The following is a 16,155-nucleotide window of genomic DNA, read 5'->3' on the forward strand; positions in this document are numbered from 1 at the left end:
GGAACTTTGAAAGACTTTAAAAGCATCGTATCATACAAGAGGGGAATTTAAGAAATTCACTTAAATCAATCAATTGGCATTTCCTCCCAATATTCTGTCAGAGACACAATTATGCTCATAATTAGATGGAGGGAAAGTTTAATTGCATGGAGGGAAGGAGCTAAAACGCACTCGCCTGGAAATGGGTTCTCTCCTACTCTAAATGATCAAAGTGTTCATTATGTTTTGGGAAAAAAGATTTGTGGGAAAAAACAAAACATCAATACATTTAATCCCGCCACTTTTAATTGGAATGGCATTCTTTTCCTGGTTTTAGGCTGCACAGAGCGCACTGCAGGATCAAAAACCTCCCAACAATTAATTTAGATTAGACACTTAATTATCAACCAATCGCCTAAATAATGACTGACTTCCTTTCAGATAGTTAAAAATTAACTTGTTTGTAGTAATTGAGTAATTAACTCTCCACTGCTTCACCTTAGTTTGCTAATTAAAAACGAACTATGACTTGAATCCTCCTCTCAAGAGGCACTTGAGGGTTTTGTGGCTCAGAAGAGATTCTCATTGTTATGTGCTGTAACCTACATGGTCAGAGACTTGATTTTTGTCCATGAGACAGGTTGAGAAAATATAAATATAATGGTAGCACCAGAGTAGGTTGTTGTGAGTGTTGAGGCCTGGTGTTTCCATGTCCTCTGTGGAGCTAGTGTTTGAGCGTTGTGGACATGTATCCCCATAGGTAAAGTATGTTAACCTTGGCTACCTTTCTGGATACAGTACACAAAAGTTTCTTAAGAACATACCTGAAATGAAGTCTGGAGTCAGCATAAAAATACATTCAATTATACCTTAAACTTATACCCTCCAGCCTTCTAAATTAACCTTGGTTTGAAACAGTAGAGGTTTGAAACATTTTATTTAAAGATCTTATTTGCTAATGTGTTGCTATTTTAAGTCTGGTGGTAGTGGTTGTCTATAATTAGGGGGTAGCCACGGTGTGTGATGGTATATTTTTGGATCGGCAGGAGAAACTGTTGTTGATTGTAAATGACTGGACCCTCCTTCAGTTCCCAAGGTTGAGGTCCATTTCAGCAAATATTTGAACCCCAAACTGGTCCTGTGGAGCTGCTCAGGGGCCCCAAGTGTGAGACTTAAATTCTGCTGTAAAAACCCCAGAGGGCAAATATATTCAACTATGGTGGACTGCTTAGGTTCTTGATGTGGGACATAACGGGTAAATGACTGATCGCTGGCACTGTACTCTAATGAACCTAACAGCCTATGGCCTTGCTTTGGCTCTGTGAGGCCTAAAAGCTCACAATAGCAATGCTAACATGTTAATGTTTAGCTGGTTTTCTGTACAACCAATGCACTGCTGGGACTGATCTACATGTTATTAACTGTTAAAGTACTTATTGACTGACCAAAGTCTTGGACACATTTTTATTTGCCTAATCCATGGGTTCAGGATGAAAGATAATGGATCATGAAAGTTATTCAAATTAATTCCACCGGGATCATTGCTGTGCCAACAATAATCATAATCCATCCAGTAGTTGGGCAGATATTTTATTTAGACCCCAAAATTAAAAAATAATTTCATGTTGGACCCAGAGGAAAAGTCTGAGGATAACCAACTTTTTGGGGTTTAATTAATCAGGGACTTTGACTTTCCTCAGAAAATTTCATGGCTTTGCGCACCGCAATGTCACGCTTGCCGTTCTTGCACACAGCACGGATGGTCAAACATTTTCAACTTGGGCGCAACGCTCATGACGTCACCTCTGCACGTCCAATAGGAGGGTAGATCAGATCACAACAAACTGGTTTGTCACTTTCCTGATCTCTAATTTAAAGACCTAGCGAGAAAGTTCTAGTTTTAAAAAGAAATGTCCAACAGTTTGGGCTTACCAGCTGTAACAGCAGCAGAAATGTGTGTTGCGTTGGTTAAGCGGACATAGAGCTGCTTTCCCGAGCTATTTTCCCAATGTTTTGGGCACCTAGCAACTTGTTCCGTTGATTTGCGCCCCCCACCTGCTCTGCGCCCTACCAGCGCTACTTGCCAATCTATCTGAAAGGCCCTTTAAACTGAGAGTACTTCAATCCAGCTTTTATTTTTAAATAACGTAAGGACTTCCTGGTAGAGTGAAGGTTACAACATTAACCACAGAAAAAGGAACTCGCTACAGATCAAAAACGAAATAAAAACAGCTTAATGAACAGTAAAAAAGTGAAATATTTGATGTCACTGCGGAGGCTTATCCACACTGCACCTACAGTGACAAAATAGCAGGCGATTAATCTTGAGTGAAAAGAAAAATGCATAGACCACTCAGACCATAATTACTTGTGATTAATTAGGTAATGCTGACAGTCCTAATATATGTTTGCTAGTTTGTTGATCACTTTAACCTTAAGCCCAGGTTACTATCTTAGTGTATTACTCACTTTGCAGCATCGATATCGTTCAGGGTCTAAAAGCTAAAACTGTCAGCTTTGTGTAAGTTTAATTTCCAGTTTTCAAACAAGTTCTTTATTAGTTCTGTACCTTTCGGTACAAATAAAGAAACCTTGAACCTTGAAACCTAGTTCTCAATTCAGCTTCACATTGGATAAAGTGACAGAAAAGTTCACTAAAAATGTACAATAATAAAATGACGGCAGTAAAGAAGGGACAATTAAGATGTGGCTAATCAATGATTCCCAAGGCTATTCAACTCCTTGAAATATATGGAAACGCACGTTTGTGATTATGTTCCTAAAAATGCAACATATGGTCAATCATCAATGTATGTCTTTGACGGGGTTAAAAATCTGATCAAATGTAAGTGAAACTAAGCTAACTAAGCTAACTTCAACAAAAGAGTAGAGCTTTAAAAACATTTAACATGTTGACCTCTATAGTGGTAACCTGCTGCAAACTCAGAAAGTCAAAACGCAATTTGAATTTGACTTAGTGACCCCTTCAGGTTGCCATAATCATTGACATATTGTATATCTATTCCCAGGAGGACCTCTGGAAATGTAGATGTTTTTTTTTTTTTTTGCATTCAGCTGTGCAAATGTGTTGTGAACAGACAGCATAGACAGACATGTGAACATGCTACAGGATGCATGCATTTCAAATGATTTAATGAAAATGTTAGGGGAAAAAATGTTGTCCTTTTGGATTTCTCTCTTTATTTAATGTAGTATAAGGTGACAAAGTGTCCGGTCTTTGTTTGTGGTTACTCTGCATCTCAACGATGCTTCTAATATCTATTTAACCAAACTCAAAATATTTAGCATCTAGAAAGGCTACCTCAGATCTTACAACAAAAACAGCCTTTGGAAGAGACATTTTGTCATGTTTTGCCTCTTTTTGTCCTTTCAGTGTTGGATCGGTTGTGTCGCCTGCACAGAGAGATGAGAGAGGGGAGGAAGGCTGGAGGCGAGGCACGCCAAACCGGGGCCTGTGTGTGAGTCGCCCATCTTATTATCAAATTAATTAAAGCTAGCATCTGACAATGTCACTCGTGCCCAGCAAAAAAAGGAGGAGGAAGGAAGAAAAGCGAATTTAAATGCTGCAGTCTCTTAGGACCTCATGTCAAGGGCTGCTTTTCATCGAGCGCTGCATGTGTTTGGCTCGCACAGCCACTGGGAAAGTGGAGAAAAGGAGGGGGGCTTTTTAAAAAAAAAGAGAGCTTTTATAATCAAATGACAAGAAGGCGTTGGGTTTTGATGTTCAAAAATGGCAGCAGGAAAATAAATACACATCAGAAAGAGCAGCAAAGAAATAAAAAGGGTATAGAGGGAGCAGCAGAGCGATATAGAGACGGGGTGACATCAAAAGCGCCCCTCAAGCTGTTTAAAGTTGCACTAAGATTGGGGAACGGGGGTTTATAACAGCCCGACGAACAGCCCACATTAAAGAGTCCATTTAAAAACCAGACATTGAAATGCAGAAAGCCTGCTCGTGTGTGGACTCAGGGTCAAGTAACCGAGGGATTATATGGTTCTTCATAATAATATTAATTAAACAATTTACATGCTAATAAGGTAACAATTATCGGAGCTTCTGGTGAAAGATTCAGGTTATTACAACACGCCAATCCCAGGGCTACGGGTCACAGGCAGAACAGCAGAGAGAAATCTCAACTCAAATTAACATTCTGTCAGCTCCAGAAATTGGATAAATAAAGTCGAATTAATTCACAGTAATGGAAGAGGGAGGAGGGAGCCACTTATTCAACCAGCTCTGATTACCATTCAGTATTCAGCAGCACGCGGGTGGCGCTCTGTCAAGAAATTTAACACAAAATGAAGCAGTCACCGCCTCGGGCAAGATTTGGCCCCTGCGACACCATTTACAATTTATATGTATAATCTTTCCCTCCCTCTCTGCCTCCATCGCCTCCCAAAAGATGTCCACCTGGACACCCGCTTGCTCCTGGCCTGTGCCGTGATTGTACATTTCTAAACCTTTCGTTTTTGAACACACACTTCAGCTCGAGCACCATTTCCCCTGCATTAGACAAGACCCTTAACTCAATAGGAGAACTTGAAATTTTAATTGCAGCCATCTTCTCTTTTTTTTTTAATATTCCTCAGACGGACAGGCACCACATATTGCTCAGGATTAAAACATGTTGTATTCAGTTTTACCCAAAAAGACTCTTTTGGTTATTCAAAATCTTTTCGGTCTTTTATGCAATATTATTCCACACAGACATTCATTGACTCTAATGATTCCCCTTCACTCTCCTTTGGCTACACAGCTTTTAGAATTTAGTCGTTTTGGTGATCTCCTGAATTTTCAGTTTTTCTGCCTGTTAGAACGGGAAAGTCCCTTCCATTATGGTGGACCACAATGGAAACATGTTTCAGAAATAACGTGCAATAGCCAATCATGGGAGAAGAGATGTACAGTACATAGATAAACCATGAACTACAGAAGACCAGATGTGAACATCAGGCCGATACTGATGTTTAAAACAACATGTTGGCTGATTGCAGGTTCAGATAGAGATGTTAATTAATTATTCTGTTTTTAACCATGAAAACTGATCCGTTATTATAACAGGTGACTTCTTCTGCCCAATGGAAAAACCTCTTCTCTGAATCAGTAAGTAAGTAAAGTTTTTTTTATATAGCACCTTTCAAGAACAGACGTCACAAAGTGCTTCACAATGAAGAATTGTGTAGAGTTAAGTATAATAGCTTGCAAGCATTAAATTGATACGACACAACAGTTAAACATTGGCTAATGACATCGGCTCATGCCATATTATGTCAACAGGACCGATATCGGCTGATACCGATGTTAATCCGATGCATGGGTGCATCCCTAAATAGCCCCTGTGACCTGACCCTATATGGGAGTATTGGTTCAGGTCCATGTTTAAGCTAAATCAAAGTGCGGGTCAGGACCTCGTCTATTATCGATATCATAATAATAACCAAGTCTGGTTATTATTATGTGTTTTAACGGTTTAGATCTTAAGAGACTTGTAATAAGCACTGTTCAAGAAAGAACAATTTGTGACTATGGACTCTGGATCAGATAACAAGAAACAAATCAATTTGAGAATATGTGTGTGCAGTAGTAGCAGCAAGATACAGTGTTTGTCTGGGGCTCTGTAGAATTTGCAGTAAAATAAAAAACGTTTCCAAGATGTATTATCGATTGTGAACCTCCATGTAGACCGCTGAACAGCTATAGTCAAGACATGGTTATATTTAGATTCTGTTAGAAAAGTACCATGAATGAGCCCTAATATGTAGGTCCATCTAAAAAGAATGTTTTGCAAGTTAAGATTCCAGAGCTTGTCATACAACAGTGAAAGTGTTGTGACAAATGTAATTTGTTTTAATAATGGTGACAACGCACACAAAGGCTGCATAAATGATGTAACTGAAACCATGTTGTGTCAATCCCGCTTGCTAGCTCTCAAAGAAATAGTCCCTTTCCACATATAGCTACAGCTTCTAACTCAGAACTTGTAGTGGGATTCAACTCTTTAAGTCATTGTCCCTTGTTCTGGAAGAAGTGAGGCCCCATTGAATCCACCTGAAGCCTTACTGTTCTTTTGTTTGTCACATTTAACATTTTATAAATGTATAGTGGCAATTAGCTCATAGTCTAAGCTTTAATAGTGAACATGATTTATATCTTACCTACTAAACATCAGGATTTAAGCATACAATGTTTTTAGCATTAAGCCCTTGACCTCAGAGAACAGCAAGTGAGACTGTGGGCACTTTTGCATGAATTCTGCTTTTCAAAGGAAAAATAAAATGTTTGAATGAAAATGAGAAATATCTGTGCTACACTATGTAGAGCATTGTTCCCGGTCAATGAGGGTTGCAGAGGTTCACAGACAAGCAAAGACGCACAACAAGTCAGCTGATCAGTTGATTTAAATTCTGTTGGGAGATGGCTTGATAAAGAAAAGTAATGTACCAAATACAAGTTTAAAGAACATAACTGAAATATATCTGAGCAACCGTTGTGCAGCCTGGAAATTATATTCCCAGCTTCAGTCTTGATGAAGGGAGACCTCTTTGATTTAAAAAAGAGTACATGGATACTAACTACATGCTCATTTGCTTTAAGTGTTTTTTTCATTTACTCCAGTGACATCTTTACATGAGCGTGCACTCTATGAGGAGGAGCAGTCATTTTTGTTTCCTATCTGAATGTTCTCTTAGAAGTTAGAAGAACCTTCACAGTAACACAATGAACTCTATTATCTTTGTTTTTGAATCCAAAAGGCCTGAGGTTTCCTTGCCTTTTAATATAAACATTAACACCTTTAACAATCTGAATACTTTGACCCAATGGTATCATTACACTCTATCCTTAAGTGTTCTTCAAATGGGCTCTCAGCTCTCTAATGTGTGATTTTGTCGCCTTTCTCTGAGATTATTATATAGGTACTTTATATAAGAGGGCCCTTTTAAGTAGTAGAGCATGGAACAATGTCAACAGAAAGAAGTCCGTTGTTTTGTTTTATGCTAAACACAAGCTACATTTCTGAAAGCGTACAGCAATGATGGTGGTGGACTTAACACCACCAGGGCCCTCTGCCTCTGTTTTTCTTGTATTATTCTGTTGCTTCACTAGCCACTGAGACTCTGTGCCTTCAAAGGCGCCGTGTCCATTATGTGTCTGATTTTACACAAAGGAGATCCTCATTTACAGAAGTGCAGCACTTGAAAGAAGACAATCTGGAGTAAAATTACATTTGCTTTAATATAAAGTGCTTCTATTAAATGTTGAGAAAACTGAAATATATACAGTATAGATATGAACCATTTTTAGAACTTCAGTCAAATACAACAGAACATAGAGCTTATGAGGCAGTCAGTTTGAAAAATAAAAAAAAATTCTGTTTGCATTCCCTAACATTACTGAACAGTAGTATGTAGGTTGATGTAATGCAATGATTAAAAAGAATAAGAGCATGTGGCTGTGGAGGGAGTCACTTTTTCCATGTATTGTGTATAAGCATATCAATATGGTGTGAATATATTCATAGTTATGAATATTATAGACTTATTGTTTATGGCAGAAGTAAAGCTACTTTGTAGCGATTAAACACCAAGGCCAGGAATATGTATTATTTCCATAGCTTTTATACACTCGGGTCTCTATGGTTACATTTGATTCTAAGCTCTTACATTACAGGCCTTATTGTTATTTTCTGACAAAATACACTTATTAGCAGGTTCAAAATTTGAAAAGCTTTGAAGTGAATCCAATAAAGGTTGATTTGCACATTTGAATCATTGTGCCCTAGAAACATGGATTCATCAACATTGGCTAAGTTTTCCTGTATCAGTTGTGTCATTGCCTATTTGTCTATTTGTGGAAGAATAGAACAATGCATTTGTTGTATTTGATGTAAACCCCTCAACTATCATCTGATATTGACTAGATTTGTTTTGGGTCTGTGTTAGTATGACCTCATTATTCAAGTTATTCTCGAAATACATAAAATGTGTACAATAAAAGATTCTCCAGCATATAATCTGTGGAGGTTTGATTAGGCCCCATGATCTTCATCAGTAGTTAGATTTGGTCCAGTGAGCACATGATGTGAGTAAAAGCTGCAGAACAAATACTGAATAGACCGGGTGGAACATAAAAAATCAATGAACCACATTTGCAATTGCTTAATTGCCCTATTTTATGTTTAAAATAAATTAAATGTTATCAAGTTAATTTAAAGATTCTTACACTCATGGGTTATATTTTTATTTTCCCCATAAACTAGTTTTAAAAACAAGCACAATGCACTGAAAGTAATACAGTCCAAACAGTAGAGGCAGAAAGGTTTAACTCTAGTGAATATATGCACAGTTAAGGCTGAATGGAGGCAGCACTGCACGTGCAAGTATTGAATTCTAGGAAACGTCACATCGTGTACAACCCACTCGGTTCGTCATTTACAACCAAACATGGTGTAAGCTGTTCAGGGGAAAATCGAGATAATGATGCGGAGTTTGGCTGTGGTAGGACGGCTCACAGTAGATGCAGTGTGTGCGTGTGTGTGAGTGAGTGAGTGTGTGTGTGTGTGTGTGTGTATGTGTGTGTGTGTGTGTGCGCGTGTGTGTGCGCGTAGTGCGTGTGTGTCTGGGAGATGGAGAGAGGCTTGTAGTTTAAAATGCGTTGTGACAGCTCAGGAAAGGGGGGATGATAAAGGCACTGTTATTGGATCAATCTGGCCCTGAATGCCCCTGTTTAACACTTCCATACGCACGCACTTACACACACACATACACAAGAAGCACGCATTCACACGCGCGAGCAAAGAAAAGACAATAAGAGGCATATAGGCTACGGAGAAAGTACAATTTAGGCTATAACTGGAATAATTCAGCAGAGGAAATAAAAAAAAAACATTAAAAAAAATAATGCATGTTATATTTCTGCTTGTTTAATGGAGTCGGCATATCAATCGCGTAGCCGATTCCACGCGCAAATTTCGCCTCGCCTTCATTGTTTTGACAGGGTTGTATTAGCCTAAAGGAGCGCGCCAGGTGTAATTAGCGATCGATTCGGAAAAAAGAAAAACACACACACACACACACACACACACACACACACACACACACACACACACACACACACTCTCCCTCTCTCTCTCTTTATTTCTTCTCGTGCTCTGCCTTCTCCATTAACCGCGCCTGTGACGTCACAAAGCGATTAACGTTTCTTATTGGTCCCGCGAGCAGATGGAGGAGTCCTAATGAGCTGGCTCGCGGAGAGAAAGAGCAGGGTTGACACCTCGGCTAGACTGTAAACGTGAAAAAGGCTACCTCGTGCAGCCCGGACTCATCCTCCTATCAGACCGAACCGTGGCCGCGGGAGACGGCCGTCTGCCTGGGTTCCCCTTCTCTTCCCCTCCGCCTTCACCTTCTCCTCCTCTTCCTCCCTGACTTTTTTTCTGACTGCATGTTCAGCCACACTGCCTCCCTCTGCATCTTCACTTTGGCCCCGCCGCAGCCCGGGCGAGCATGGACAGTCGAGTCCTCGAGCATCCTCACGCCCAGTTCGGAGGCTCCTTGGGCGGGCTGGTCGGCTTCCCGTACCCGCTCGGCCCCCATCACCACCACCACCATCACCAGCACGTCTACGAGCTCACCAGCGCTCACCAGCTGCAGTCTGCGGCCGCTGTCCCCTTCTCTATAGACGGATTACTTAACGGCTCGTGCTCTGCCTCTGTGGTCAACTCCAGCGCGCTGCTCTCACCAGACAGCCAGCAGTTCAAACTCTCAGGTAAACAATCATCTTTTTGTCTCTTGTCTCATTAAAAGATCAGCTAGGAAATTATGAAACCAAGTATAATGCAAGCATCTTAATTTATGGGAAGTAAGGGCATTTTTAGTGCTTTAAGGCTACATATTTACAATTTTATGGCAATGATGGCTAATTTCTGAACGAGAAAGTCTGCCGTATAGAATAGGCCTATATTGTTTAAAAGTTTAGTAAATTGATTTATTGAGAAGAAACAATTATAAGCGAATGGGTCATTATAACTTATGTTACTTAAAAAAACAGCACTGGAGGTTTAAATAATTAAAACAACTTGTGTTTAATCTTGATTTATCTGATTTTCTAATTCTTTGGGATCAGATAAAGGGATTTTTTAAAGGGTTATTTAAAATATCAAACATTTATGCACGATTCTTCAAGGCCCTAGTTTACTGACAATTTAGCTCGCGATATCACAAATTATAGACCAAATGATTACAACAAAGGTGTTAGAGTGGTCAGTTTGATAATTAATTGCTTAAGCCAATTCTGCCCTGACACTCTCTTATCTCTCTCTCTCACGCACACACACACACACACACGCTCACTAACACACACACACACACACACACACACACACACATACACACATAAACACACACACATAAACACACACACACACACACTCACAAACACACACACATATAAACAAAAATACACACATACACACACTTCGACAGATTCAGGGGACCCGGATAAGGACAGTCCCGGTTGTAAACGGAGACGCACGAGGACGAATTTTACCGGGTGGCAGCTGGAGGAGCTCGAGAAGGCTTTCAACGAGAGTCACTATCCGGATGTGTTCATGCGGGAGGCGCTCGCGCTCAGGCTCGACCTCGTGGAGTCCAGGGTTCAGGTAGGCCTTTATGTATAAAAAAAATAGTAAAAGGAAATTATTTCCTCAGCTGTTGGAGGACAAGAGTTGTTTCGATATTTTAGAAAGAGAAACTTCAATATTTTTATCCATTTTTGAAATGGATAAAAATACACGGTTGTTTTTGTGTGGTGATGTCCATTGGAGGCCTGCCCCAATGCAGTGACATCGCTATTTGTCAATTATCAAAGCATCAATAAAGGCTCTTTTGAATTATGCATGGAGCCAACCTATTGATTTATGGGTTAATAAAAACAAGGCTATTTACTTTGCAAAACCAGGAGTGAAAATGATAACTAGTAGGCAATTCTTCGTTACCTTAGGTGATATAATATCAAATGAATGACAATTAATGAAAATTGCATGCTTATGTTCTTAATTTTTTTTCTTTTAGGTGCTACAGTTAAAGCAATAAGATATTAAGATAGTCATATGCCTAACTTGAAATTAATCATCATTTGTTTTTATTATTATTATTATTGTTACTAAAATGCTTAAGAAAATACATTAATATTTTCTAGTAGCCTTTAATATTTTAAGATGATCTTTGTCCTGGAATAGTATAATAATATCAATAAGAGTTATGATGATAAAGGCCCTATTCTATTTTAAAATATGATCCTGTTTTTTTTCTTTCTGAAAAATGGATTTAAAGCCAAGCATGACGCATCAATCTTTAACAGTATAGGCCTACTAATAGATTTACTTAATTTGATAATTAAAACCCAATATGGTATTTAAAATTAAATAACAGAGTAGTCATAGCAAGTTTCAGCCCATTTGCTCAGTGTGTTAAAGCAGCTGTGTCTGTTTGAGATATTCTGTGTAATTTAAGATATAGCTATGTATTCTAAATGATACACATGCTCTTCTCATGCCTGGCTGCCTGCCGTGAAGGCGCCACAGACGCTTCTGTATGTTGTTTGGGGATTTCGCTCCTAAACCTCAGATTATTGTTCCCTCAAGCTGCTTAACGCTCCTTTATCAGCGGGTTTGCGGGGGAAAGATATCACCAACATTAACAATTCATAAGAAGCCTCTTTTGTCGCACATGGTGTTGCTGTCCCGTCCGCATTATTCAATGTGCGTCGATCCTACTGCTGCATGCTAAACTCCTGCCGTTATCAACGACCAACATGCGGCCCTGAGCGCACCCAGAGGCCGGGCACGAGCGCTCTCAGGCGGGGGAAGCTGCCTCTGTTGGCTCGGTGTTAAGCCCCATAAGAGCGGTGTTCTGGGTGTGAAAGGATACACACAGGCGGGATATTTCTGAAGCTACGGTGCAATTAAAGATAATTGGCGGACAGACTCATTGGTAATTAACACCAGCACATGTGTGCATCTGCTGCTCCACCTTTGTGACCTCTTAACCTACACTTCTCTTTAGGCTACGTGTTTAAATCTGCAGTAAAAACACACTCAGACAGACAGGGAGGACAAAGGCTCACTTGTATCAGGGCTTTGTGGAATTTGTTTGGATTTAAAGGCAATATGGTTTTGTCCTTATCATCTGATAGCCTTTCATCTATGACATTCATTTATTATCATGAGTAGGAGCTCTGTTGTTGTCTGCAGTTGCTAATCATACAATGACTGACACGTCTAATATGCTTCAGTACAATAATTTAACTTTCTCCAAGAGCTTTATCAAGGAGATTTATCCGAATAAAGAGAAATATCCTTTTAAAGTACAACAGATTTAATTAAAAAAAATCTGTCGCAATCGGCTGTGGACTTTGTGGTCTATAGAGGTGGTATTGTAGGGATGTTGAACTTGGGGATAGAAAAGTGTACTCATAAGTCAACCCTTAAAGTTATGTATTACGTTTTTATGATATTATATGACTAACTAACTATACAACTGATAATTATGAGTTTTGATTAAGTTAAGACAGAAATTTGTTTTAAAAAATACATTAAAAAAAGCATCTCTATTTCCAGGGCTTTCCATAATGTTGATAATTTGCTTTTTATCCTCGACAAACTGAAACAGTAAATAAATGATTTAGTGATACAAGCCAAAACATTTTTTCAGAGTTTTCCTTTTCAAGGTAAATACAATTATTTAAATTAAATTAAAGTAAATTATTACTTTTTTGTTACCAACCAATCAATTACCGGTAACCATCTAATTTAGGCCAGAAATCTGACATAATTGCTAAAACAGTTTGATACAAATATTCTAAACAAACCCTTGATCCTATAGATGGAGTTTAGCAGATTTTGACATAAAGAGGGAGTTTTTAACTGTTGTGTAATTTTTCATCCTGTATATGTTTATGGGTGTATTTAATGTTTTTGTATGTTTGTGTTTGCACAGGTCTGGTTCCAGAACCGCCGTGCCAAATGGAGAAAAAAGGAGAATACAAAGAAAGGTCCTGGGCGGCCTGCTCACAATTCCCACCCGACCACGTGCAGTGGCGAGCCCATGGACCCTGAGGAGATTCGTCGCAGGGATCAGGAGCGGGCCGAGAAGAAGAAACGCAAACATGAGAGGAAGCTGCTGAAGTCCCAAAACAAACTTCTCACAGGGGACAGCTTTCACACACCTGGAGGTTCCGAGAGCGACAGCGGTGTCTCTCAGTTCAACGACAGCGATCAGCAGCCGTCGAGCATCAACGACTCTATTCACATTGAAATGCCAGCAACTAAGGGTGCAGGTGGACACATGCTGGAATCCAGCTGCGACCAAACACACAACAACTTCAGCCACCTGCAAAACCACCAAAACCAAAGAACTGCAGGAGAGTCGGAGCAGGTTTCTCCATGCAGCACGCAAAGCTCCAGCCCTGGAGGCCCGAGGTCTTCTACCCTGCAGAAACGTAACCCTTTCAGCGTGGAGAGCCTCCTCTCTGACACAATGCCGAGACGTAAACCTCTGCTAGACTTCCCCTCACTCCCCAGTCAGAGAACTCTGGTGGGGAAAGGTCACTTTCTGCTTTACCCCATTACCCATCAGCCCTTGGGTTTTCTAGTGCCCCAAACTGCCCTTAAGGCCCCACTGGGTCAGGACAGGCTGGGACAGAGGTGTGTGCCCAGCGAAGGCAGCCCAGCTCCCTCTGACCTCTCTGGCTTTGTCTCTAAGCCTCTAAATTTGGATCATACAGAGCAGAACATACAGAATCGCCACACTCACATAAGCAATAGAGAGAAAGGAGCAGATGTGGAAGAGTGTGGAGGTAGATTCTCTGTTTCTCCTCCGCCAAACAGTGCATCTCTGGACATGCTGAGCTCCTCACAGTCCAGAGACGTTAGCGCGGAGTCGAGACTGAAAGTTTGGACAAACGGCTGCCAATCCTCCGAGCTAAAAGAGAAGAGTACAAGAGAGGAGCGAGCGTCTACAGACCTCTCCGAGCCTCTCGAGGCAAACACAGACTGTCAAGAAACACCCGGAACAGATGGAGAGGATGTCGATATGGACTAACACTTTGCAAGGAGCAAACATAAACAGAGGACCATGAACATGGCTCCGACTATAGTCAAACATTCCCAAAGCTCTGCTGAGACATTTGAAAACATATCAGGAATCAGGAGACTTAATTCTCATCTATTTTTTAATCATGATGTGTGATCAATCCAGATGGTCGAGACAGAAAAACTGTGGCTGTCCTCATATAAACACCTTTTAGAAGCAGGTTCTTTCACTCTTTTTTGATGAATAACTTGTAAGAAAAAGTCGGCTACAATAAACATCTCACACAACAAAACTCCTCAGATATTGTAAAAATGAGAAAATATTTATATGTACACATTTTGATAAATAAAGTTATTGTTTAAATTGAATCCCTGTCTTCCAGGAGCATATTAAAGGGGGACTAGGTGGAAACAGATAGAGGTTTCTGTGTGGTGAACCTTGGATCATGGCTGCTGGAGTTTTGTCATGTTGCAGCAGATAAATCCTCTTTTTCCTGTGTGTAGTGAGCAGGAGCTGCAGCTTTAAGTCCGTCTGGCTGTTTGTATTTATTGCTTTAACAAATTTATTCATTTGAAAGGCCGAGCTGGAATGAGGTTAGTGGCCGCGGGCTATAGGACCCTGCGCCTCCTGCTGAGTTTTGATATGAAAGTAATTATTTTCCCACTGGCTGCCGCGCGGGTCTCGAGGCAGTTTTTTTCCCCTCCTTCCAGCCCAAAGGGTTATTAGACATTACCGATTTCTAGTGATATGGAATCACATAAACTTCCTACAATAATAGAATTAGCATGAAAGGCAGGGGTGTCAAATTGAAATGGGAAAATAATAGCCTCGCCAGCTGCAGCGTTGATGTGTGCGTGTTTGCAAGCGGGAGGAGCGCGTGAGGGCGCATAGTCTATTGAGCGCGAGGAGGAGGCGGATGAGATGGTGCCTGATTCGTGGGGCGGAATTTTCATGAGCTGCCGCGGTTGTCAGACGGCCCTTGTAGTCGGCTATATTAAGATAGATGTTCGATGATATCCCTCATTGTTCTGTCGCTTATATTGATGTTGCTGCGTTATCGCCCTATTGATCATGTGTCGCACATAATAGGACAGGCGCGCGCCCGTCTGCCTGCGCCTTTTTACAAAAGCGCCCGGGCCCCTCGTCATTTGTTCTAATAGGACTGTGAGTCCCCCTGGGGGAGACAGATAAAGATATAGAGGAGAAAGAGAGAGGAGGGGGGGGGGGGGGGGGGGGGGTGATGTTCCAGGCTTGCATTAATAATAATATTTTTGACCAATTGTTGGCTGAGCTCGTAAAAATAAGGCAGGGGGAAGAGAAAGTGAAGAATGGCTGAATTAGGAGCAGAAGAAAAGCCAGATTCTTAAATGTGCAGGTGTGTGACCCAAGTGCACAGGCTGGATGTGTGTGCCACGTTTAAGAAAGAGTGTGTTTAGCTTATGAAGTGTAAACGCCACCAATTCCCCGGAAACTGAAATCCCAATTATTAAAACCATTAATTCTGGCGAGGCAGCGTGCGGAGCAATCTTGTTGACAGGCCGGCTAAATATCCCTGATCCCTCCCGGTCACCTCGCCTTTATTTGCAAATAAATTGAGGCGGATCCGAGGGACAGAGCTTTACTCTGCTGCGCCGACCTAAAATGAATTTCCGTGCCTGAGTCCCTTTAATAATATTTACATAATTTTCGCTCGGTGACTCTGCTATTTGCGCTGAAGGAAGCGGGGGGCTTATAGGAAAATAATTAGACAAGAGCACGACGAGGGAGCGAGAGTGAAAAACAGCACGAATAGGAGGAGAATGATGGGTTAAGACCCGAGCTCAACACTAAATTCCCAGACAGCTAAAATCAATGAAAGTAATAACCCTATTATTTAATTCATAAGGACATTATTTTCCCATAAGGCCTCAGGAAACGTCCCCTTCGACCGAAACAATCACATTAAATCGTTCATTCCGCGCGCGCTCTGTGAAATTTCTACTTTTATTCTCTTTTTTTTTGGAGGGCGAAACGCTTCATTATAATCGGTTGGTTTCAAGAGTGTGATTAATTAGAAAAAACAGGTCT

At 40.6% G+C, this 16,155-nt stretch overlaps 1 protein-coding gene across 1 annotated transcript; it reads left to right on the plus strand.

Annotated features, from left to right (window-relative positions):
- The first annotated feature begins 9,229 nt into the window (after nucleotides 1-9,229).
- Nucleotides 9,230-14,456, plus strand: LOC132987507 (homeobox protein unc-4 homolog). Its single transcript, XM_061054627.1, has 3 exons — nucleotides 9,230-9,763; nucleotides 10,480-10,655; nucleotides 12,994-14,456. The coding sequence occupies exons 1-3, from the start codon at nucleotides 9,502-9,504 to the stop codon at nucleotides 14,095-14,097; spliced, it is 1,542 nt and encodes a 513-aa protein (XP_060910610.1). The 5' UTR covers nucleotides 9,230-9,501; the 3' UTR covers nucleotides 14,098-14,456.
- The last annotated feature ends 1,699 nt before the right edge of the window (nucleotides 14,457-16,155 follow it).

The sequence above is a fragment of the Labrus mixtus genome, chromosome 2, assembly GCF_963584025.1.
Source record: "Labrus mixtus chromosome 2, fLabMix1.1, whole genome shotgun sequence".
Classification (NCBI taxonomy): Eukaryota; Metazoa; Chordata; class Actinopteri; order Labriformes; family Labridae; genus Labrus; species Labrus mixtus.